A 27,097-nucleotide genomic window follows, 5' to 3' on the forward strand; every position below is an offset into this window, starting at 1 on the left:
ATGGTAGTGAGTTTGGTTTTTGGAGTTAGGCCCCTGAACAGGTACAGCGTTTGTATTTCTTAGGCCAGTCAAAAAGGTCCAAGGTTATGAAGAAAGAAACCATGGCTAGTATGTTTACCTAGTTCAAAAGTGAGACCCCTATTTGTCACAGCAACAGAATTTAAAACCAATTTGATCTGTACCCTGTCACTCAAATCACAATTTAAAAAATGTTTTAATAGAAAATAAGTTGTGTAGTCAGAAAGAAAAGTGTTATCACTCTTTTCCAAGAAACAAAGAAACACATAAAATATCTTTCAACATTTGAACCACTGACCACCTCAAATGAAAAAATTCCTCACACTGGAGTGTGGCTTAAATGCTTTATTAAGTCAAGCATGCAATTTGAAAATGGCTCACAAGAAATTTCATAATTGTAAAAGAAGTCAATGAAAAGTACAGAGTTAACAATAAAATTACGTTTCTTTACAGTACGAATGAACAGTTTGTTTCTGCTATTTTGCGTGAAAGTCGTATATTCTCCAACTGATAGCTGCAATATTTTATCTTTATGCAAAATGTCATAGTTATTAAATCACATTGTTAATAACGGGCTCATCACTTGGACCATAAATCCCCATGTATTCTGGGAGGCTATGAAAGCCTCTTCAATGTATAGATATGTTCTTATTGTACTATTAAATTCTGGAGAGGCATTAAATTAATATTGTAAACTTGGATTATATTTGAAAAATAAGCACCATTGACATATTCTACATAAACTTACACTCCCTATATGAACACTTATATGTATTTTACCATATAAATAAAAATAAACCATATTTAACCACTATGCAGAAAAGTTACCAAATTTCAACTCACTGCACAATGGAAACAAGACTTTTAAAAGCACTTGGTAAAAAATACTACACATTCTTTGTCGTTCTTTTTAAAATATATTTTGTTACTTTCTTAAATTGAGAAACATTGTCAAAGCAATCCTGAGTTTACAACTTTCCAACTTTCAGCACAGATATAAGCAGTCCTGCTGTTGCACCTGTCCGTCTCTAAGCATACAACACAGTGGAATTCACAATGAAATAGCCACACTAAAGGACAGGAAAATGGTTCCAAGAGAATTGTTTGACTTAATTTCCTTTTTCACAGAAGGCATACAAGGCACTTTAAAGTAAGTCACAATTTCTAACTGTAAAATATTATCTTATATTTACAGACCATGCAATTGTCAATAATAAAGAAATATGAATACATCAAAGAAGATGCTACTGAAAATTAGCACAGACACACGAGTGGCCAATAAATGTTAAGAGAACCTGCTTCCATTTCTCACGTTAGGGTAAGGAGATGGGAGGATTGAAATACTGCTAAAAGTGGCTCCTCCTCCCCCACAGAATCACACGAGTTCTTTTTCTTCTTCTTTTTCCCTGGTAAATACCCGTACGACTACTGAGAAGACAGAACTCTTAGGAAACAGTCTCCAAACTACAAAAGTACTAGACTTTTAAAAATATTTTAAAGTATCAATTCTATTTACAACGACTCATCCTCATGAGGCATTTATTGCTGCAGACAGCCGGGTGCAACAACACGTGAATAGCCCCGAACGAGTGGTTAGAAGTAGACAGAGAAGAAAGGAGGGATTCTAAAACTCAGTCTACATGGTGCTTCAGTCTGTATCAACAAGGGACAACTCAGGCTTCAGCACTGTCATACAAGCACATATGACGTCCAGAGTATACCTACCTATGAAGTACTAATGTTTAAGAAATGCTAGCTGATCTACCAAAAAGAGGCATGAAATTCCGTTGACACAATGGCTTCTTTCATTTGGTTTCTACTCACAAAATACTGCACCTCTAGTCTGTTTTACTGTCCTCCAGTCTAACTAAAGGGCTCAAGAGGACACATTTAAAAAATAACACTGGAAGAGGAACTGTAAAAACACAGCAAGTGTGTATAAAAGCTAGAAACACCCTTATAATCAGGTTTTAGTTGCACAGAGGAATGTTTGCTTTTGCTAATTATAAATTGCAGTTCTGTATTTAGGGAGCTTTATTTTTAATGTATACAATTCTCACAGACGTTACCAAAAAATGTACACTAAATTGCTGACATTTCTTCAGGTTTTTTAAAACAAATGACTACATACGTAAGAATATAAACTATGTTTGATACCATTCATTAATAATTTCTGAATAATAAACATGTTCTGATTGTTGTAAAATAAATTTCCTTGATAAGGCTCTTCTCTTAGAAGCATACATTCAAGCTATATAAAAATGGGGATTTTTTTTTTTAGTTTTAGTTTCATTCAAATGTTTGTTCGTTTGCATGTAGTGCATGATTCACTCTAACAGTTCAATTCTGATTCAAATAATTTTTTAAGCTTAAAAATAAAAGCAACATAGGTGGTTGCTAAACTAATGCTGAAAATACGCTTCATCTCTAAAGTCAAATTTATTTAAGCCTTTATATCTCATACTGGAAAATTATGCTTGAGACACATTAAACTTATAACAGGGGGATTATCACTAAGATACTAATAGTTCACCAAATAAAAGAAGTCAATGAGCATTTATTTTCAGAAAGCTGGCTCTTTAAAAAAATCAAAGTAAAAAAATGTTTTAAAAATTATAATGCTTCCTTTTTTAGTTTGATTAAAAAGGTTTTCTATATATGTTTCAAGTGAATAGGATTTTTACTTACTGTGGTTTACAAATTACATGTCTCAAATACAAAATAAAGCTGTTTAGTACTGTCTTACATGCCACATACACCGACAAGTCTAGAAGCGGTTCTAAAGTCAGCAGTATTTGATGGATAGCTAACTACCTGTCCCTTCTTTGAAAACATTTCTGCCTGTGGAAGGTTTAACACTGTAGTGTAATCTCAGACTCACCTTGTCTACCAGAAGACACACCACACATAGAAAGAAGAAAGGGACACAGGTACATGACCAAGAGCATAGAAACACAGAAAAAGTACAAGAGCATGTCTTCCTGACTGCAGGCTGTGGCAGAATGAAGGGACTGCAGGTGGTTCTGCTTTGAGGTAAGGGAAGAATAGACATGTTTTTGCCAAACCTCCTTTTTTTACTACTTCTAATGTTTAATTTTTTTTCATCACAGCATTTGAAGAGCATGAACCCTGCTTCAAAGTACATTAAATGCCCTTTATCACAGCCTTTCGGCCTCTACAAAATGTCACATGGCTCACCGTACACAAACTAACATTTTTTCTCTGAACAAATTAGACAACATGAAATCTTAAAACTGTAGCTAAAATTTTTCACAAACATTTTCTAATATATTAAAAATTTTAATATTTTTAGCGAGCAATATATTTGGCAAGTGGTTCAGTTAAAAAAATAAAATTCTCTTGAATTCTGACAAGTTTTTCTCTCTTTTTACAAGGGAAAACTTTCTAATAAAGCATTTGTCTACAATGGAACTGACTAAATTGTGGCAAATAAAATTAATTTTTACCTATGAACATTCAGTCCTAAGTCAAGTATGTTTATTTTTACTTTAGCATGACTTTCAAGCACCCTGGTTCAATTTCGGAGAACCTGTTAAAACAAATAAATATGTTATTTTAAAAATTAAAATGTTGATTGTCTTAGGAAATGCATATCCTTATAACCAATTCCAACTCCCTATGCATAACATATTATTTATCAAAGCAGTCTCCACTATTAATCATATCTATGACTAATATCTCTACTTATGTTTCTTTTAACATATTGTCAAAACAAATACAATCCTCAGGCTGGGGTTCTGAAATTTTAGGTGACTACTTAAGCCTGAATTTGATCTTCACAAAGAACATACTGTACAAGGATGATGTCTGTAGTACAGTATCTCTGGGTATTTGGTAAGTCCAAATCTAAACTCACTGCCATTGAGTCACTAACGACTCACAGTGACTTGATAGGACAGGGTAACTGCTCCTGTGGGTTTCCTGTAACTGTGTAGGGCAGTAGAAAGCCTCATCTTTCTCCCCAGGAGTGGACTGGTGGTTTTTTGTAGTTAGCAGTCCAATTCGTAACCACTACACCACTAGAACTCCTCTATTAGGGATGTTCCAAGCAAAAATCTCTGGCACAGCAGCTGAGTCTGATTCCCCTGACCATGCAATCCCTGCAGTGTGAAACTTAGAAGAATCAATAACTACTCTTTTTGTCAAAATGACTCTAAAATGTCATCCTGTCTTCATACTCAGAATTAATGCTACCTGTTTCTCTAAGACGGTCAGATAATATTTTATGAAATGCCATCAACAAAATATGCTACACTAATTGAAATTAGGGGCGGGAATGACTATGATACATATATTGAGTGAGTCTATCCATCAACAGATCTTAATTCTTGAACTTTGTTACTTTCTGCTATGGAATGATGACTACTTAAATAAAGAAGGGCTTTGCATGACCCTCCACTAGAATCATTCACAGCATCTAACTTGTTGAAAAGGTGTAACTTCAACTTAACTCGCACATTTTGGTCAAAGTTCATATACATACCCAAAATATAGCCAAGTTTCAGCAAAAGACTCCCCATCCCATCCCAAACCCAAAATCCATTTCTTCTCTTAGGAGAACAATTTAAATGTTTGTTTGTTTTTATTTTAGGGGTCCCTTACAGCTTTTATAAAACAATTCATACATCAATTGTATCAGTCCCATTTCTGCATATGTTGCCATCAACATTTTCAAAACAATCTCTTTCTACTTGAGCCCTTGGTATCCGCAACTCTTTTTTCCCTCCCTTCCCCACCCTCTCAATCTGGTGAACCCTTGATAAATTAAAAATTGTTATTTTCATATCTTACACCATCCACTGTCACCCTTCATCCATGTTTCTGTTGATCGTCCCCCTGGGGTGTGATCATTGCAATCAGTTCCTTTTTTCTCCCCCTTTACCTTCCACCATACCCCTCCCCTCATGGTATCACTACTCCTATTACTGTTTATCTGTCCTGGATTCCTTGTGTCAACGGCTCTTATCTGTACCAGTGTACATGCTCCAGTCTAGCTGGATTTGTAAGGTAGAACTGGGTTTGAGAGAACAATTTATGAGCAAATCCTAAACTATCATCGGTTTCGTTTCATTATCTTTATTAAGCAGAGCTTTTGTTGGATAAATGCTATCATGGAAATACAAATGCTTTTTTTTAGAATTTTAAGTTTGTAAGATAGCATTTCGGTAGACCTAGTGGCTCATGAAGTTAACTACTTCCACCAGTTGTTCTACGCAAACCAGTTGAGTTTACCCAGGTCGATATGGGCCATTGTCACTATCGATACAGAAATCTATACTCACTTGAAGCCATGGCTGGTGAGGTATTTAATGACAGCAGGTTTGATGCGAGCAACGCCTCCCAGGCTGCGGTTTCCTCTCCCAGTGATCACGCTGAGATAGGGCTTGCCACCACTCTGCCTGAATTCTATTATAACAGGAATTGCAAGAGGTCAAGTTCATTTATCTGATTTTTTCCATGGGAAACATACTTCAGTTCCAACAAGTATAAAATTGCTTTCATAAAGACTTAGAAGAGATATAGTACCCTTTAGTAGTAAAAGCCCCCATTGCACACTGCACAAAGTGTGTTTTCTCTACACTGCTAAATCAGAAAGTCTCCTTCTCGCTGAAGATTTAAATAGAGTTCCTTCCCCAGCAGGGAGGGAGATTTCAGTGTGCCCCCCCCCCCAACGAAAGTCCTGAGACAATGGCATGGTAATGATGCTTACTGATTATGGACTCAGGCACTGCTTTAAATGTTTACCCAGTTGCAGCTGAGGATCAGCATAACTTAAACCCTGGGGAGTACTGCTGTGAAGGCAGGCATCTAGCTCTGGGCTGAAGGGAAGCTCTGCTGCTTGACCTAAGTTTTTCTACCTCTCTGTGTGTTTTCTCATCACTACAGTGAACGGCAACAGCACTACTTTATATACTATCCTCCCAACCCCCACCCCTTGGAAATTGCTAATAGCAAATTCAACTGATTACAGCATTCACTATAGTCCTACTTTTAACGATAACCAATTCTTAGCCTTAAAGTCTCCCAGAAAAGATGATGTTTAAAGTCTCAAATGAACCTGTTCCCACTGAGCAACTGAAAGGCTGCCTTTCCTGTTTTGGGAGTAAACTGGTGAAAACCAAGGGTCTGAATCCTCAAAACCAATAACCAGGACCACAGGATAACAGAACTTGTTAATAATACAATTATGATTGATTTAATGAATTTAGTGGATCCTTGTTTACCAAAAGCCCCATTAACTTCTAGCATAAAACACATAAAGATTCCCCATTTTTGTTCATGAAGTTGTTCAGACTCCAGCTGAAACATAAACATATGGTTTTTCAAGTCTTTATGTGCCCAGTACAATAGCCAGCCTCTCCCGTGAAAGGGGCATGTTGTGCTTGCCTGTCTAGCTCCTTAACCTCTTTTAAGTTCTTCCCCATTTCAACTCTTATCTGTATGTATTACTTCTAGATATACTGGACTCAAGATTGAACTCTTAGAGTCCTGGCTCCCCAGTGTTCACTTTGGAAAGAGTTTTACCACTCCACATTCGTAAGGTGTGAGCTGTTCTCTATGTGTATTATAGTACAAATAAGTTTACTTAAAAAAAATCTAACAACTAACCATCCTTCATTCGCATCATTTTTTCACTTCTGCTGTCCTTATCACTTAGGTCAGTCGTGTGTAGCATGTCATTTGTTGCTCTGAAAATGCTCTCTAGTCAATCCCCATGCCTTACAGCAAGTCATTGTTCAAAAACTGTCAGTTCCATAAATTCATGTATATGTTTAATTCTGCAAATTCAGGCCGTTCCTGCAGTGAATCATCTAAAAGGAAAACTGCTGAAATTTTAAATATTTTATTGTGTTTTTGGAGAAAATTCACATAGCAAATTCGGTTCTCACTTAACAGTTTCTATTCATTATTATTTGGTAAAACTTGGTCACTTGCTGCACAGTATGTTAGCATTCTCATCGTTTCCACTCCAGTTGTTCTGTTCTCATTAATCTAGCTTCCTTGTCCCCCACTTACTAGCTCATCTTTGGTTTAGGGCAAATGTTGACCATTAGGTCTCATATAGATTATTGTTTAGAGGAGCACAATGCTCAGTGATATTTATTTTATGAGCTACTATTTTTTGACTGATGTCCAACATTAAAGAGTATCGCAGGGTGACAGTCTCAGTGGTTCCTCTAGTTTCTCCCAGTTCAGTAAATTTAGTCTCTTCTAGGAATTTAACTTTGTTCTGCATTCCCCCAACCCCATTCTATTCAGGGCTATTTACTGTGTTCCTGGTCAGTCAATAGTAGTAGCCAGGCACCATCTAGTTCTTCTGATCTCAAGATAGAGAGGTTGTGGTTCATAAAGATCCTAAGTCGCATATATCTAGTTTCTTCTTTGTGTTTTGCTCTAGATGTATGGAGACCAATAACTGTATCCTAGCTGGCTGTCACAAGACGCCAGGACACCACTCAGGAAAGCAGGAATGTAGAGCATGATCGTTATGTGCTATGTTAACCAATCAACCAAGCTGCCCCCAACCCTGCACCGGAGTGTTTAACTCATTTTTAAGCACACCCAAAGATTTCTTATCTCAACCATATCATAAAATATCATGAAAAGGTAAAGGACTTTCTTAAAATCAAGAGTCTCAATTATATGATCACATCTTATCAAATGAACAATAGCTCTTTGCTACATCAATTTCTAAAATGACTAATAATTTCTTAAGTATAAAGGTTCTTACTCCTCTTGTTTTTGACAAAACCTGTTATACTTTTTTTTTTGGTTGTTATACTTTTTTGATCATTTATCCTACAGCATTTCAGGACTAGATTTTGTTACCTGTGTCCCCATGGTGTCATTTGACATGTTCCTCTAGCCCCAGTTTGTTCCTATCAAGTACTAGTCAAATCTAAAGGTTTGATCTGCTTGGGATCTCACTTAGAGCCAGAAATACTTTATATCTCAAATTGTGTATTTTAACCAGAAGACACATACAGCTCACATAGCTCTATTCTTTCATCTCTTTAGCATGTGATGACTCAAAATAATTCAAAACAGAACCACAGATTTTCATTGGTCACATACTACCATCTCATGGTGGCTGATGGTACTATCACACACTGATAACATATGCTGATGACACTACCACAGGCTACCTTGGGTGACAACAGTGCCAAAAGTGGTCCTCTTGAACTTTTTAAAAGTAAAATTCAATTAATTTAAATGGACCATTTAGAATTATACAGCTAAGTGGTTTATCATCTATTCTACCTCAGAAAAGAAACCTCATACTTCTTAGCAGTCATTCCCTACCTACTACCCTTCTCCAGTCTCTGACCACCATTACTCTACTTTCTGTCTCTGTTGTTCTGATAAGTACTGGTGAGCTGGTTCTGACCCATAGCAATCTACATACAATCGACCCAAACCCTGACATCCTCACAATCATGGCTGGTGGAACCCATTGTTGCAGTCACTGGGTTAATCCATCTCATTCAGTGTCGTCTTTTCACTCACCCATGCTTTGCTAAGTACGATGTCTATACTTCTCCTGGGACTGGTCCCTCAACATCATCATTTAAAAGAATAAATTCTTCTGCCTTCCTTATTCATTGCCCAGCCTTCCCATACAGATGAGACGATTGAAAATACCATGGCTTGGGCCAAGTTTGTCTTGGTTTTCAAAGTCTCTGTGGGCTTGTTTATTCTGGACATTTCATTTGTAAATGGATCATCTGATAGGTGGCTTTTCTGACATCTCTCACTTCTCTCTATTCTCCAGGTACATCCATTGCACAGAATGTATCAATATTTCATTCCGTTTAGGGCCAAATAATATTCCACTGTCTAAATACACCACTTTTAATTTATTCATTCATCATTTGATGAAAATTGGGTTACTTATACTTTTGGGCTCTCCTAGATAATGCTATTACAAATATTTATACACAAATTTTGTGTGAATGTATGTTTTCATTCTCTTAGATATAAACCTAACAGCAAAATTAATAGGTCACATGGTAACTTTGTTTAGTTTTATAACTTAGTTATAGTTGTAAACTTTAGTTTTTAACTTGGTTAGTCATAGATGTATATCCACATTAAATCTATAAAATTCCTCTATGATTATAAAAAAGTTAAAGTTTACAGTGTCACATTAAATTACTCATGTGAATTTTTTTGTTTTTTTTACTATGAATTTTTATTCCGATTAATGGGCACATTAATTTTATTATATCACTCTAACCTTCTCAACGTGGTTGCTATCTCAAAACCCACTGCCATCATGTCAATTCTGACTCAAAGTGACCCATAAGACAGACTAGAACTGCCCGAGGGTTTCCGGAACTGCAAGTCTTTACGGGAGTAGAAAATCTCATCTTTCTCCTGAGGAGCAGCTGGTAGTTTCAAACTGCTGACCTTGTAGTTGGTAGCCCAACGCATAACCCACTTCACCCTTCCTTACCCTCTATTAAGTATAAGAGTGAAGAAAATGTTCTAAAACTGATTGTGGTAATGATTGCACATTTCTTTTTTTAATCAATCATTTTATTAGGGGCTCTTACAGCTTTTATAACTATCCATACCTCAACTGTTATCAAGCATATTTGTTACTATCATCATTTTCAAAACATTTTCTTTCTACTTGAGCCCTTGGTATCAGCTCTTTTTCCCTCCCTCTCCCTCACCCCCACCCTTGTGAACCCTTGATAAATGAGAAATTATCATTATTTTCATATCTTACACCATCTGCTGTATCCCTTCACCCACATTTCTGTTGTTTATCCCTCTGGGCAGGGGTTGGGTGGGGGGGAACGCACTTACACTGATCATTCTGATAGGTTCCTCCTTTCTCTCCCTTCTGCCCCTGATTGTACAATTCTTCTTGATGTGATTGAACTATTAAATTGTATATTATATGAATTACATGTCAATAAAACTGTTGGGGGAAATAATTAATAAATAAAATGTACTGGAAAGAAAAAATAAAAAGAGCTGGGCTTCAATGTACATTTTAAACAAGTGGGACAAAGATCCTAAAGACCTTCTCTAGAGAATTATGACACAAGATGAAACATGGCTTTACCAGGATGATCTTACAGGCAAAGCAGTCAAAGCAATGACTACTGAGAAGTGAAAGGAAAAGCAGATTGTCGAAGAGTAAAGGTTATAGCAACACTGGAGGTTAAGGAGGGGTGAAGTTCAAAGCATTGTGCTTGTTGACCTTCTGGAAAGCCAACTTTGAGTCTGCTTACTTGGAGAGTGTTCTGAGAAAGTCAGTCAAAGTGCGCAACAAAATACCCAGGAAAGCATCCCAGAGTCCCTCTCCACCATGACAATCCTCCTGCACATTCCTCTTACCAAGCAAGGGCATTCTGTGAATGTTTCCATGGGAGTTCATTAGGTACAACCTTATAGTCCTAATCGGACTTCTGCTGACTTCTTTTTGTTTCCTCATCTTCAAAAAAATCTTTCTTTTTGCCTTTTTAGATCTCTACTGCCCTGGAGTTGACTCATGGTATGTAGAGCTGCTCCATAAGGTCCCCCGTCCCCCCCCCCCCCCGCAGCAGTTTTATCGGCATATAATTCACATATTAGACAGTTTAATCAGTCAATCCAAAAAAGAAATCTTTAAAGATAAATCTCCATCTTTCTTCTATTTATAATATGAAAAGGGCTGCATTGGCTCCCTGCTTAAGTTCCCAGGACCCTCAGATCTGCAGGGATGAACTAAATGGCTGGAATTATCAATTACAAAAGTCTTTAACTGGATGGAGCTTATGTTGAGAAATAGAAATTATACCTTGTTTTTCCACGAACCTTTTCATACTCCCTTATAGTTCATAATTATCCATTACTATACATTGTACACTAATAATATCTATTACTAAATGTCTATTAAACAAAGATGTAAAATATTCCTAAGATGTTTCATTTATGGGCCACAGAAGGTTATCAGATTACCTCAGGACACTCCTTTTAATAAATACAACAGAGGACCACAAATAAGTAAAATGAGGAGGGGTTAAAAAAGAGAAGAAGATGGCGATGGTCCTACAAACAAGAATTCTTTCCCAAAGTTTCTCTTTAAGAATGCGACCATTCTGAGCATTTACACATGTGGCACAGATATCCCGGCCTGCACATTCAGACACTCCAGAATGTCTAAGTTGTACTGGACTACACAAAGGTCTATTGTCTGTTGAAAGGGTTGTCTGCGCCGTCTTACCTTCAGTTTTCTGGTGTAAAACTGCCATCAAGTGTGCTACTGCTTCATCCACATGCAGCCCGTGAAGGTCTAGCACGTTCTGTGGCAGCAGAGAGGCATTGACAGATGCAAAGATTGTCACAGCAGCAAGGTGATTGGCTTCTTTCATCTTCCGATCATGGATGCTCCCCTTGAATCATAAACATATCACCAGTGGATACCTGTACTTAGTGAAAAAAGAGGAAACCAGCAGTGCCCCCAAATAAAAGAGACAAAATCCCACACAATACAACTAAATTACTTAGTGATGCAATGGGGCAATACACTCAAAGATTCACTGTCATGGAGTTGATCTGGGCTCGCAGTGACCCTTAAAGACAGAGCGGAACTGTTCCTTTGGGTTCCCAAGATTTTAAATCTTGATAGTCTCATCTTTCTCCACGTAGCAGTTGCTGGGGTTGAACTGCTGATTCCCGTGGTTGGCAACTCCCAGTGTACTCACTCTGCCATTAGAGCTCCTCTTTCTCACAGGTGAAAATACTGAATTCATGTCACATAGATCTTCCCTCTCAAGGATAACTTAGTCACTTCAAGGTTATTTAAGACATCTGCTTCAAGGTTATTTAAGACATCATAAGTGAAAAAGAAAGTTTAAGAAGCAGTTTCACTCTTTACCTGCTGGGCATAAAAAGTGGCAACATTTTTTTGCCCCAATTGATAAGCCTCGTTTGCCTTCGTGTAGTAGTCCATCCTCTTTTGTTGGTGCAAAAGAGCTTCTGCCCTGTAGTCCTCATATACTGGGTATTCAAGGTCCTGGGGAGACTGTTCGCTTTGTGTGCCCTCAGTCTCTTTTGGTCTCTTTGTCTAAAAGGTATCGCACAATAAGTAAAGTACAAAGAAAGTAGACACTCTCAGGTTTGTTTTTCATGAGAAAACCAACAATTTCTCCAAAAACCAACAGATTCTCTCTAGAGTCTACCTAGTTCATCAAGCATTTAGAGTGTGCCGTGAACCTTTTAGAAATAATTGTGGCAAATATGCAAAGTAGCAAAGCATTTGCCATTTCAGCACTTTCCACATGCACAATTTAGGGACACTGTGTTCATCATGTTGTGCAACTACCACCATTTCCAAACATCTCCATCACCCTTAGCACAAAAAAACTCTGAGTCTCTCCTGCAATGGGTTCTCCTTTCTCCTTCCCTCCTGCTTGCCACTGATAGCCTTGGGTCTGTGTTAAAGGTTAATATTTTAATCCACTAACAGTTAAAATTGTGTCTTGGTTTGTCCAGGCCCTGATTCTCATTAGCAATTCCTCAATAATGTGATAAGTCAATTGCAGATGAAAGAGTATTAGAGTGAGATGCATCAGTTTTACATCCAACAATCCTCACACATTCTCTTTCAACAAATCCACTGCAGTCCTCTCGTGCACCATCGTGTGCCCCACATCCTCCCTGGGTTCCTACTTTCATTCCCCTTTCCTTCCTAACCCTCTGACCGTGGTCCTTGAATAAAGGCTGCCTTTTTTTAAAGTTTTATTGGCACAAAATCCACATATCACACAATTCAATAGTCCAGTCACCTCAAGAGGAGTTGCACAATAGTCACCACAGTCAGTTTTGGAACATTTTCTTCTTTCTTGTACTCATTGCTACTAGCTCCCCAGTACCCCCAACCTCCCTTGCTATACTCCCAAGAAACCATTAATCCAATTACTGTCTCTATAGATTTCCTATCCAGGATTTCAAATACAGAAAAATACACCACACACACACACACACACACACACACACACACACACACACACACAAACTAGCAACAGAAACGAAGAAAAACCTCAATTGAAAAGAAAACAGAAAATATTAAAAACTAGAACAAATTTAAGAAATGGGCCAAAAGGCCTATCAAATGATAAGGTGTTAAATTTTAAACTAACACTATCAGCAACAATCCACTCTCCGATGGACTCTGCAAGAGAGCAAGGCTGTTCACGTCCTGCCCTGTTGCTCTTAATTAGTGCTTCTCATAACACAGGGGCAGGTGGGGTGTGGGGAGGTCGCTTCTAGACCTAAAGGGTGCCCAAGGGCCATAGTCGTAGGGATTCTTCTTGAGGTTTTGATTTCCATTTCCCTGATGATTAGTGACTTTCAACATAAAACAATAAACCTGTTATTTAAGATAGTTCCATATCGTTTTTGTTTTAATCATTTTATTGGGAGCTCTTACAGATGTTGGAAGAATGCATAATTCAACTAGATCATGCATGATTATAAAATTGCTGCCACTATCTGTTTAAAAATACTTTCATTCTTCTTGAACTTTATAGTAGCTCCCCTCTATCCCCACCCTCCCCCACCCTATCACCCAGGATCCCTTATTGTTGTATATATTATAAATTATTATTATTATCTGTGTCTTACACTGTCCAATATATCCACTCACATACAATTCTATTATTCATTCCCCTTGTGTGGGATTATACAGTCATCATTGCTGTCAGCTCCCCCTTCCCTCAGCCCCCTCTATATTGTTTCTTGACTGGAGTCCTTACTTGTAATATTCTTCACTTTTATCTGAGCATCAGCGGCTGTGTGATTTATTCTCAACCATCTTTTCACTGTAGGAGTAGGATCCTAGTCCTTCAGAGTATAATAAACAATAGTCATTGTGTTTGGCATATCAGAAACAGGCAACTTCTCTTCTCTTGACAGATTATGTTCATTTTGGAAAAAAGCTTTTCCACTTCTGAACCCTACAGCAATTGTTTTGACAACAGTTTTAGCTCTTCAAACATTTTCAGGAATTGTATAATTCACTGATAATATATTGTGGGAATTTGGGGTATAACACAAAGCTGAAATGAATGACAGTGTGTCACCGTCTGGTTGTTTGGCACTTTTAGAATGTATGTTATATGTTTATTTACTGAAATAACAAATCCAAGGGAATTAAAATGTAGTATTTAATCAAAAGTACCCTTTTATGAGATTAACAAATATTACAAGCATGTTGTTAGATGCCATTGAGACAGCACTGACCCATACAAACCCTGTGCAGAACACATGGTCTTGTTCCAGCCTCACAATTGTTCTTATGTGTGAGTTCACTGATGCAGCCACTGTGCCAATCCATCTGATTGAGGGCTTTCCTCTTTTTTGCTGCTCCTCCACTTTACCAAGCATGTCTTTCTCCAGGAACTGACTAGTGTCTCCTGATAATGTATGTAAAGTATGTGAGACAAAGTCTCGCCATCCTTGCCTCCACAGAGCATTCTGGTTGTACTTCTTCCAAGACAGATCTGTTTGTGCTTTTGACCATCTATAGTACTTTCAATATTCTTCACCAAAATAATTAAAATGCATCAATTTTCATCAGCCTTCCTTATTCAATGTCCATCCTTCCCCATGCATAGGAAGCAGAAAATACTGTGGCTTTGGGTCAGAAATACCTTGGCCTTCAAAGGGAGATCTTGCTTTTCAACACTTTAAAGAGGCCCTGTGCAGCAGTTACCTAATGCAATACATCTTTTGATTGCTTGACTGGTGCTTCCATGAGCACTGATTGGGATCCCAGCAAGACAAAATCCTTGACACTTCACAGTCTTCTCTCCATTTATCATAATGTTGTTTACCTATTATTCCAGTTGTGAGGATTTTAGTCTTCTTTATATTGAATTGTAATTAAACGCTGTAACCCCTGACCTTGAGCAACAAGATTTTCCTCACTTTCAGCAAGCAAGGTTGTGTCATCTGTATTGCAGGCCGTTAATATACCTTCCTCCAATCTTGATCCTGCATTCTTCTTCATATAATCCAGCTTCTCTGATTATTTGCTCCACATACAGATTGGACAAGTATGGTGAGAGGATACAACCCTAATGCACACCTTTTCTGATTTTAAGCCATGCAGTATTCCCTTGTTCTGTTCACACAACTGCCTCCTGATCCATGTTCAAATTCCTCATGAGCACAATGAAGTATTTTGGAATTCCCATTCCCCTCGAGGTTATCCACAGTTTGTTATAATCCACACTCGATTATCTTGGCATACTGAGTAAAACACAATATCTTTCTAGTATTCTCTGCTTTCACAGACCCATCTGACATCAATAATGATATTTCTTTTTCCACATACTATTCTCAATCTGGCCTAAACCTCTGGCAGCTCCCTGTCAACGTATTGTTGTAACTGTTTTTTGATGACCATCAGTAAAATTTTACTTGCATGTGATATCAATGATATTGTTTTACAATTTGTGCATTCTAAAGCAAATATTCTATTGATGGTTAAATTTCCACTCGTCAATATAGTAAGAAATAATCATTAAACTATCTCTTTGAACCTACTGTATTTTTATAGACAATTTTTTTACCATCAGTTTAGGATATTACATAAGTCTATACCTTTTTATCTTTGTGTTTCTGTGTGGTACGAGAGGTGCTGTTTTCACTTGGGTGAACAAAGTCTCCTGCCATCACTCTTTTTACAGGTTCTCCTTCAAGAATAGAATTTAAAAATTTCACTGTCGGTTCTAAACAATAGCTGTGGAGAGTTGAAGTACAAAGAGAATGTTAATAAATGGAAATAACAAATATAAAGAAAATAAAATAGGAACATACGCAATCCAACAAGAATTTTCTAAGAATGTGAAAAACTAGCTCACTCTTAAGTTGTCAATATTGAAATTCAATGTTCATTATGGAACTCAGAGCCTCAAAAATTAACAGAAAAAAATCTGATTTGGCTTAGAAAACTAGTATTTAAAAAGTGAATATCAAAAAAGGTAACACACTAATAATTTTTCTGGTCTTTTCCTTTCAATTTTTATTATGAATTAGCTAAAGATTGGCAGAGCAGATCAACAGTCCTATGTGTAACAATTCATACACGTTGTTTCCACACATCCACTGCCGTGCCTTCAATGTCCTGTCACTTATCTCACTTTTTCCCTGTTTCCTATGTCCAATTCCTTCTTCTCTTTTAGCCTCCTGAATTTTGTTGTTGATAACACTACCCTTTTGATCTTAAATGGTTGGTTATTCTACTACAGGGATAAGTTCAATTGCAGACCTGAACTGTGCCTAAGGGTCATCTTCTTGGGGGAGGGGTTGTCCACCTCTCTATCTAACCAGTAAGCCTGACTAGTTTATGATTTTGAGTTTTGTTCCAGTTTTCTCCACCTCTATCCAGGACCTCCAAATGTGATCCTTGTTTCTTAAATTTTCATCATTTTTCTTTCCTCTGAGCGGTTGGTTGGACCTTAGATGGCTGCTCAGAAACTGTTAGGACCTCAGTCACTACTCATTTAAGTAGGATGTAGAACATTGTCTTTTTAAACTATTTTATGCCAGTAGACCTGGATGACTCCTAAGACTATGGTACTCAACCCCCTCATCAACTCATTCCCTCGAGCAGTTTGTTTATGTCTAATAAGTTTTCATAGCTGTGCCTCCTGTATGCTCTACTACATTGCAGCAAATGTATACAAGTATATAAATGTTCTGAGTCAAATCTCATCAAGTCAATGCTGACTCATAGTGACCTCCCTGTGGGTTTCTGAGACTATAATGGTTATGGGAGTAGAAATCCCAGTCTTTCTCCCAAGAGGGAGTGCTGGTGGTTTCAAACTGCCAACCATGTAGATTGCAGCCCACTATACCACCAAAGAAATCCTACAAAGCAGTTCTTCACTGTCCTATAAAGTTGCTGTGAGTCAGAATCAATGAAATAGCAGTGGATTGGGGTTTGGTTTCTTTTATTAATGTATGATCCACTTGCTGTCTTTCCATCTCTCTACTGATCTTTGGACATTAGTATGCAGTGCATCGAATCCATTCTTGAGATGGTCTCTAAACTCAGGTGGGATGTATTCAAGGTCATATTTGGATCACTCAGACTTATTATTTTCTTCAGCTTCAACTTGAAGTTGCACATATGCAATTGAGGGTTCATTGTGCAGTTGGCCCCAGGCTTTATCTTAACTGATAACAATGGGTTTGTCCACTGTCTCTTTCCACAGATGTGGTGTATTTCCTGTGTAATCCATCTAATGAGGTCCACAGGAATAGCTATCAATTATGCTGTTGGAAAAAACACGGATACATGCAACCCATGTTCGCCACAGCACTATTCACAATAGTAAAAATATGGAAAATATCTAAATGACCATCAGCATAAGGATGAGTAAATAAACTTTGAAACATGGACAAATTGGAAAATTACACAATATTAATGGATAACAGTGAATCTTTGAAAAAAACTCATAACATGGAGGAACCTGGAGGACAGCATGCTGAATGAAAGTAGTCAATCACAAAAGGGCAAATATTGCATGAGACAACTATCGTCAAAAGTCAAGAAAAGGTTTTCACACTGCAGGAAACATGCTTGGAGGGTTACGGGGTGGGACAGGAAGGAAAGGCAGGTCACAGGCTAATGAGTAGCCAGTGTAAACATAGGTGAAAGGGAAGACAATCTACCATAAGAGGGAAGCTGACAAAAAAAAAGTATAAAGGTAAGGCAAGATAGTTGAATGTTTACAAAAGTTCAATGTAACAAGAAACTACCAGTATAGAGGTGATCTATGAGTAGATGCTTAGACATGCAGGTGGAATAGAAGTCAAAGAGAGTCTGAGAGCACACCTAGGATATATAAAGGTTTCACAGAGGATATCTGTGCATGTGTCTTTATCTTTGCTGCAAACATATCAATGAATGTGGCACAACGTACAGGAAACAAAGTTATACATACATCTTAGACATAACTAACCTTCCTGAGCGAATAAATCACTGAGCCTGACGGATCAGGACCTTAGTCTCAGAGGACACCACAGTCTACTGGCCTAACAGTCTGTGGGATTGGAGGCTTGGCTCTTTCCCTTCAATTCTTTCAGCTTGCAATATGTATGCTAAGCTTGTGCTTCCTTTTCAGCTCTCCGGCTTGAGGTCTATGGACATATCATTGCTGTAACGCTGTCTTCTCCAGCTGTCCTTTGAAAGGTTCTGTTTAGCTCTGATTTTATAATGCCTTCCATTTATTTAGAGGAAGCTTCAGAGTCTATTCTGATATCCACTTTGGTCTTTTCTCCCTCTGTTGTCTTTTTAGTAACCGTTTCCTCTCTTCATGTTTGGTATCTTTTAAGTCATCCCACAGCTCATCAGGTCTTCTGTCTTCTGTAGTTTTAAATGTGTCAAACTTGTTCTTGAGAAGTTCTCCAAATTCAGGAGAAAGATACTCATGTTTGTAACTTGGCTCTTTGGGGCTTTTAAATATTTCTTCAGCTTCAATTGGAACTTGCATATGGCAACGGATGGACTATTGCACAGTCACCCTGTGGCCTTGTGTTGGCTGCTGATATTGGCTGAGCTCCTCCATCATCTTTTACCAGTTATAGTCTATTGAATTCTTGAATATTTCATCTGGCAAGGTCCCAGTATATAACTGCTGTCTATGTTGTTGAAAAAGAGGTACGTGCAATGAAGAAATCATTGGTCTTGCACAATTCTGTCATGAGATCATAAGCTTTGTTTCTACCACTAAGGTCATATTTACAACTACAGACCTCCCTCTTGGTTTCCAACTTTTGCATTCCAATCATCAATAATTATCAATGTTATCTTGATTGCATCTTAATTTCAGATAGAAGTTGGTAGAATTCGCTTTTCCCTTTTGGGGCCATCGCTGAAGGAGTAGCCGCCAAAATGAAGTTCAATCCCTTTGTGACTTCGGACCGGAGCAAAAACCGGAAAAGGCATTTCAATGCCCCTTCCCACGTTCGCAGGAAGATTATGTCTTCCCCGCTTTCCAAGGAACTGAGACAGAAATACAATGTCCGGTCCATGCCTATCCGCAAGGATGATGAAGTTCAGGTTGCACGAGAACACTACAAAGGTCAGCAGATTGGCAATGTGGTCCAGGTTTACCGGAAGAAGTACGTCATCTACATTGAGCAGGTGCAGCGAGATAAAGCTAACGGCACCACTGTCCATGTGGGCATTCACCCCAGCAAGGTGGTGATTACAAGGTTAAAACTGGACAAAGACCGCAAAAAGATCCTGGAACGGAAAGCCAAATCTCGCCAAGTCGGAAAGGAAAAGGGCAAATACAAGGAAGAATCACTTGAGAAGATGCAAGAGTGAAATATCTTGTACACAACTTCCATTAAAAGCGGCACATTTGAAAAAAAAAAAAGAAGTTGGTAGAATTCTTCAATTTCTTTCTCACTAGCTTTAGTGATTGTTGCATAAACCAAAAACCAGCCTCACTGCCAAAGAGTCAATTCTGACTCATGGTGACCATAGAGGGCAGGGAAGAACTGCCCCTGTGGATTTCTGAGACTGGAACTCTTAATGGGGGTAGAAAGCTTCTTCTTTCCTTGACGAGTACCTCATGGTTTAGAACTGCGAGCCTCAGTTAGCAGGTCACTGCATAACTCACTACACCACCAGGGCTCCTTACCAGTTGATGCATACATTTGTATAATATTTGTATTAAATAAAACTTCTTTGTATGCATACAGATATTGTCCTATCACAGACAGAAGTGTATTAAAGATAGATCTTGAAATGTCATTTTTAACAGTGAATGCAACACCATTCCACTTGGCTCTTTCATTCCCGGCACAGAAAACCATGATATTCCGATTCCAAATAGCCAATACCAGTCCATTTCAGCTCACTAATGCCTAGGATATCGAAAGACTGATAGGCGGATTCAAATAGCCAACCATTCAGTTAGCAATTAGGCACTGAGCTATTGGTATGACCAGGGATTACTACATAACTGATATTGCTGTTGTTAGATGTTGTCAACTAATTTTTCACTCAGAGTAGAAACGTCCCATAGGCTATAATCTTTATGGGAGTGGATCACCAAATCTTTTTTCAGTAGAGCTGCTGAGTGAATTAAAATTGCCATTGTTTCTTAAAGTACATTTGGCATGAACTACAAAAAAGTTCACTTCTAGGGACCATCTTACAATAGTATTCACCTGTGAACACTAAGATATATGTTTAGAAAAGCTCATTGCAGCTGGTTTCCAATTTTTTTACAGTTAAAAAGTTCATTAAAAAGGGCATATTTAAATAAATTATGGCAGTTTCCTACTATGGAAAACTCTAGAAATGCGATTGACAACAGTTAATTATATAGAGACAGAAAAAACAAACATCAGCAAAGCTACAAAGCAGTAAATAACACACAACCTCTTTTCAGTGGAATATCTATATATTTACAAATCTATAGACACAGAAGTATATACACATATCAGAATGTAGCAGAAAAATCTTATGGAGAAATACAAATCAATTGTTAGAAATTGGTCACTTTCTACATTACATCCACTGCATTTGAATGGTTTATTATCTACTTGTAATACTTTTACAGGCCTGGTGGCACGGTAGTGTAGCACTCCACTAGTAACCAAGAAGTCCACACGTCAAGCCACAACCACTCTGTGAAAGAAAGATGTGGAAGTCTGACAGCCTCTGAAACCCTATGGGGGAGTTCCACTCTATCCAGGAAGGCCATGTGAGTCAACAAGTTTTCCAGGTATGTAACTTTCATTATTTTAAAACATAAAAGGTTAAAGTACAACATATACTGACAACAGATAATCCTAGTACTCACTTGTGGTTCTGGAAAATGTCCATCAGAAAGCTATGGTTAATGGTTGGAAATAAGTTGAACAATTCCTTCTCCTTCAGTTTGGTGGCAAAATCTTTTACAAACATAAGGGACTGCCTTCTCTAAAGAAAAATACAAAAATCTTCTTTAAGATGGGGCTTGTTCTGCTAATTACACTGATCCAAAAACACAGTTACTGTGTTGCAAAATAGAAATACAATTCACTGATTAAAGCCTAAAATTAATTTTAAAAATGTTCTATCACTATTTCTATACCATTTCTTGCAAAGTATACAAAACTATTATATGTATCACATGCATACATATACATCCTATGTGCAAGCATATGTGGATAATGATGTACATACTCACATGTAAACACTAATTTAACCATGCTATCTAAAACAAGGTAAAAATAAATGAGGCTGTAGAAAATAAAGGTAAAAATATAGGAAAATGCTAGCAAGTAAAATTAGTAAATAATGCACGTCACAAAATCCTGTACAATTGTTAAAGAAGACCACAAAATTACCTCTGGGATTCTTCATGGTCAAGGCAAAGGAGAGAAAATAGAGATGGTCGGTGCTCATAAAATAAAAACAAACCCACTGCTGACAAAGAGTATGGCTAGTTTTTTCTAACACAAAGACTAATGTCTCCCAAAGGCCCTTACAAAGGGTATTAAAAAGGATGCCAAGAATAACATCCTCAAAAGTGTACTCGCCTGCCCCACTCAGTGAACTGTGCTTTCTACTTCACTCATCTGTAGCCCTTAGGCCTAAGGCTGAACCTCTCTAAGGGGAAAAGAAGCAGATGACTGCTATCCTAAGGGTATACACAACTGTTGGTCACTGGACTGTAAGGACTGCCTGGGACTGCCCGGTATTTACTATCTTAAGGCCCGCTTTGCTTTCTTATGACATGTATTATTCTGGTACACAGTTGTGAGAACAGGAACTACCTGCATTTTAAAATTTCCTATATTTTTATTCCTCAGAATAACTACGAAAATTATCTTTCACGAGTCCTATTTAGAGCTATGTCTTTAAAGTACTGGATGTTACAAAGATCCAAACATCTGAAAAACAAATTAACTTCCAGCAATATTTCAAATGTTATTGAAGATAACTGAGGATTCCTAAAATCCAGGATAATGTTAGGACAATTATTCCATTTTGTGTGTGTCTGCTTTAGGCCTAACCATACCTAGGCCATTTATAATACCCACAGTAACGAAAGAGGAATCGTGACGGGTTACAGTCTGATGGGTGTGTAACTGCCAGCCCAAACCCTCTACATCACAAAGGCTCCTTTGCAAATGCACAGTTTTATTAAAATAAGTAACAAAAATATATAAATACAGAGTTCTGAGTAAAGTGAGCTTCTATCTAGACTAGTTTAATTGAAGTTAGAAGATAAGGCAGAGTATTTAGTGCTTTTAATTCCAATCCATATGTTTCTAGAACTTTTCTATAAAAGATCATCAAGACTTAAGGTCTTTAGTTACCCTTCATGCCTAGAAATTAATTCACCCTCACACCTCAATTCTCATTCAAGCAATAGTCCGACCAATAAAGTGAATAAATATAACGGGAAGGTATGCACAAAGGAAAAATAAAGTTGCTTCAAAGATGAACAACAGCAAGACAGACATTGTGTTATTAATTTATCTGTGAAATTATCTCTATATGAAAGATTTCATTCATGTTTTTCTTTAAAAATCATTGTATTGGGGGTTCATACAACTCTTAACAAAATCCATACATCAACTGAATCAGGCATGTTTGTACATATGTTGCCCTCATTCTTTTCTAGACATTTACTTTCTATTGAGCCCTTGGGATCAGCTTTTCCCACCCCCCCCCCACACACACCATAACCCTGATAGACTGTCCATTGTTATTATTTTCATCCCACTCATATTTTTCTAGGAATAAAACATTACATAGTTAAATGAAAAAAGTTAGGAAAATTGTTACATTTTAACCTGACTAAAAGGGGTACCCCAAAAAAGCCAGAATTGCGCAGGGCAGAGTGGAGTTTTCATAGTAGGGCACATTTCTCCCACTAGGCAAGCATCAAGCAACTCGCTCTGAGTTAGTGCACCCAGTGTCGTCACCTGAGAAGGTTCTCTCTGGTCACTGTGAATTTTTTCGTGAAAGCAGTTTCACTCAAACCTCATTTTTTTGTAATGGTCAATTTAAGAAAACAGTGTGTGGCTGTGAAATTTTGTTTCCTGCTCAGAAAAAAAATGCCACAGAAACTGTTATGATGTTGAACACAGCTTACAAGGGCAGTCTATGGGAAAAAACTCAAGTGTATGAGTAGTTTCCTCATTTCAAAAAAGGTGAAATGTCAATTGATGACAAATCTCGTTCTGGACTTCTATCAACTTCCTGATCAGATAAAAATGTCAACTTAAGCAAACTTTCTATTTAGAATTTCTGAAAAGATTGTGTAACAGTGTATGACAAAAAAGGCCTGATTTGTGGCAGACGGGGGACTGGTTTTGTCACCACAACAATGCACCTGCTCATGAAGCCATCTCAGTGTGTCTGTTTTTTGGCAAAAAACAGCATGCCTCTCTTGCCCCACACACCTTATTCACCTGACCTCACTGCATGTGACTTCTTTGTTTCCATCAGTGGAACATGAAAGGACAGCAATTTGAGGACACTGATTAGGTGAAGAAAAAACTGTGCTGTCAGCTATCCAAACAGATGAGTTTGAAAAATGTTTCCAAGAATGGAATCACAGATTTGACAAACGTACTAAGTGTAATGGAGAGTACTTTGAAGGTGACAAGGTTGTTTTGTAAAAAAATTTAAATATATACCTTTGAAAAAAATTCCATTTTGGGGGGTACCCCCTTATATATCTTCTATAATCCTCTCTGCAATACTCTCTGTCCAGTAACAGTACTATTCACCTCCCTTGACTATGATCAGAGATGCCCTCCCTATTTGACCCATTTAAAACTTCTATCAGTTTGTTAAAAGTGGAGGGGAAAGACAGGTAGATTAAGCCTTTAGGCGAGTCCCCTCTGAACATAGACGAGGGGTGTGAATGACCTTGCTATCAGACAGAGTGCATTTGAAAGTGGATCACAGCGGATATGGTTAGGTTAAATTTTAACACCTCATCATTTGATCTCCTTTTTTACCCAATTTAAAGTAGCTCTGGTTTTTAATATGTTCTGCTTTCTTTTCAACTAGACGTTTTCTCTATTTTATTTTGGTATTGTTGTTAGCTCTTTTTATTCTTTGTGGGTTTTTGGTTTGTTTTTGCATGCTTTTTTTGGTATGTGAACTCCAAGATGAGTTTATCAATAGGGACAGTAACTGGATTGGTGGTTTCTTAGGGGTGTGGTGGGGAAAAGTTGGGGGAAATGGGGAGCTAATAACAAGGAGTGCAAGAAAGAAGAAAATGTTCTAAAACTGGTGTGGTAGAAATTGTACAACTCGGGGGTGAACAAGTAAATGTGGGGAAGAAAGCTGATGGTGCCAGGCTATCAAAAGAGATAGTGACTGGGGTCTTAAAGGCTTGAAGATAAACAAGCGGCCATCTAGCTCAGAAGCAACAAAGTCCACATGGAAGAACACACCAGCCTGTGTGATCGAGTGGTCCCGAAGGGATCAGTTACCAGGCATCAAAGAACAAAAAATCATTATCATTGACTGCACACCTCCATGATAGGATCGCTGAAGACAAATGGGTGCATAAGCAAATGTGGTGAAGAAAGCTGATGGTGCCCGGCTATCAAAAGAGATAGTGTCTGGGGTCTTAAAGGCTTGAAGGTGAACAAGCGGCCATCTAGCTCAGAAGCAAAAAAGCCCACATGGAAGAAGCACACCGGCCAGTGTGATTACGAGGTGCCAAGGTACCAGGTATAAGGCATCATGCAAAAAAAAAAAAGATATATGTGTGTGTGTGTATGTATGTGTATATATGTGTATATGTATATATGTGTGTGTGTATATATATATATATCATATTAAATGAAGGGGGAAGTGCAGAGTGGAGACCCAAGGCCCAAGTGTCGGCCAATGGAGATCCCCTCATAGAGGGGTTTAGGAGAGGAGATGGGTCAGTCAGGGTGCGAGGTAGTACCGATGAAGAACACAGCTTTCCCCCAGATCCTGGATGCTTCCTCCCCCAAACTACCATGATCCGAATTCTACCTTGCAGGGCTGGATAGGGCAGAGGCTGTACACTGGTACATATGAGGGCTGGAGACACAGGGAATCCAGGGTGGATGATACCTTCAGGACCAAAGGTGTGAGGGGCGATGCTGGGAGAGTGGAGGGTGAGTGGGTTAGAAAGGGGGAACTGATTACAAGGATCCACATGTGACCTCTTCCCTGGGAGAGGGACAGCAGAGAAGGGGGGGAAGGGAGACTCCGGATAGGGCAAGATATGACAAAATAACGAGGTATAAATTACCAAGGGCACATGAGGGAGGGGGAGAGGGGAGGGAGGGAAAAAAAAAAAAGAGGACCTTATGCAAGGGGCTTAAGTGGAGAGCAAATGCTTTGAGAATGATTGGGGCAGGGAATGTGTGGATGTGCTTTATACAACTGATATATGTATATGTATGGATTGTGATAAGAGTTGTATGAGTCCCTAATAAAATGTAAAAAAAGAAATTGTACAACTCCTCTCACATGCTTGAACTATTGAACTGTATGATATGTGGATTCTGTCCTAATAAAACAACTTTTAAAAAAGCTAGAAAATTGAAATTTAGTGGCCTACAAAATTAAATCTAAACCAACACATATTTCACATAAATAGCTTATTGTTACAGAAGCATCAATGAATTTCCAAAAGGCAAACACTTAAACTTGGAAATTACTTAAAACATTTTCCAATTTTAACATCAAGTTCAATTGGCTAAATATAAATTCCAGATTAGAAAAATTGAATCAAATGGAAATCACAAAGTAAAAATAAATGCAATCCACTAATGGCAAAGACAATAGCATACCAAGCTCTCCTTTTCCTGGATGGCCATTTCTTCTGACATTATTTCTCTGAGTGACACTATTTTATACCGCGTATTCCAAGGGTCCAGTACAGGTACCATTTCAGATGCTGCTAAAGTCCTCTGCATTTTTCTCCCTGTTCTCTGAGATGATTTTTGTTCAACCAGAGAAGGATCTATAAAAACAGTATAAATAATATCACTGTTTAAATAATAATTAAACAGCAGTATTTGCTAAAATTATGCCATCACTATTACAAGCCCAAGACACCAAGGACGCATGGTATTTTAAACATTTCAGCTTATAAATATAATACCACTCTGATATTTCCAGATACAACTTTGTCATGTAATTAAAAGTAAGGAATAATATACATGAAGGTGGAAACACTTCAAATGAGCAATGATTCCAGGACAATTTTATATTGTACTCTTTTAAATAGTTGAACACATTAAAAAATAATGAAAATTTTATATAGGACTTTTACATATATAACATGTAGAAGACTTTCATATATAGATACAAATGTAGAATAAAATGTTGCTGTTGTTGGTTACCATCAAGTTGGTCCCAACCCATGGCAACCCCGTATGTGCAGAGTAGAACTGTATTCCTTTGGAGTTTCAAGGTTGTGACTCTGAGAACAGCAAGTCTGCTTAAAATTTTAAAATTAAGGTGGGTCCACCTTTGATTTACTAGCCAAGTACTTAAGCATTGCAACACCCAGGAATATGCTATATAGTATGCATGCATACAGAGTTTACATAGGGTAGTCAAAGAGAAAGACCTCTGCCCAGCCTGATCAAAGATGGAGAGGATTGATATATTGGCAAGCCTGTGATCCACAGCAGAAATAAAATCAATATAAAGCATCTGATATTCAACATAAGGGAAGAGCTGAACATTTAAGAATTTAGTTCTGTAACATTTCAACCTCTCTGAGGGATACCAAAGAAGCCATGGTGGCATCATGAATTAAGCAATGGGTTGCTGACTAAAAGACTAGCAGTTCAAGGCCACCACCACTCCATTGGGAGGAAGATGAGGCAGTCAGCTTCTGTAGACTTACAACCTCGGAAACCCTAAGGAGCAGTTCTACTTTGTCCCATAGGGTTGCTATGAGTTATAATCAACTCAACCACAGTGTGTTTAGTTTTTGTTTATTTGGTTAGGATATATATCTCCTAACCCAAGGTGCACCTAACCCAAACCATGATATTTTCAATCACCTCATATGCATGTGAA

At 37.9% G+C, this 27,097-nt stretch overlaps 2 protein-coding genes across 2 annotated transcripts in view; one reads left to right on the forward strand and one right to left on the reverse strand.

The window, feature by feature from the left end:
• Nucleotides 1-382: 382 nt before the first annotated feature.
• The window catches only part of N4BP2 (NEDD4 binding protein 2), a 92,300-nt gene continuing 65,585 nt past the window's right edge, over nt 383-27,097 (reverse strand). Inside the window, 7 exon segments of the mRNA XM_075544408.1 lie at nt 383-3,568; nt 5,322-5,445; nt 11,261-11,429; nt 11,915-12,103; nt 15,646-15,784; nt 20,871-20,989; nt 25,855-26,027. Coding sequence (XP_075400523.1) covers nt 3,523-3,568; nt 5,322-5,445; nt 11,261-11,429; nt 11,915-12,103; nt 15,646-15,784; nt 20,871-20,989; nt 25,855-26,027 — 959 coding nt within the window. The 3' untranslated portion in view covers nt 383-3,522.
• On the forward strand, nt 18,908-19,384 carry LOC142443705 (large ribosomal subunit protein uL24-like). Its single transcript, XM_075545001.1, has one exon. The coding sequence runs from the start codon at nt 18,944-18,946 to the stop codon at nt 19,379-19,381; it is 438 nt and encodes a 145-aa protein (XP_075401116.1). The 5' UTR covers nt 18,908-18,943; the 3' UTR covers nt 19,382-19,384.

The sequence above is a fragment of the Tenrec ecaudatus genome, chromosome 3 (genome assembly GCF_050624435.1).
Source record: "Tenrec ecaudatus isolate mTenEca1 chromosome 3, mTenEca1.hap1, whole genome shotgun sequence".
Lineage (NCBI taxonomy): Eukaryota > Metazoa > Chordata > Mammalia > Afrosoricida > Tenrecidae > Tenrec > Tenrec ecaudatus.

Coding starts and splice junctions, on each gene's coding strand:
- LOC142443705 (XM_075545001.1), top strand. CDS start 18,944: ATGAAGTTCAATCCCTTTGTGACTTCGGACCGGAGCAAAAACCGGAAA.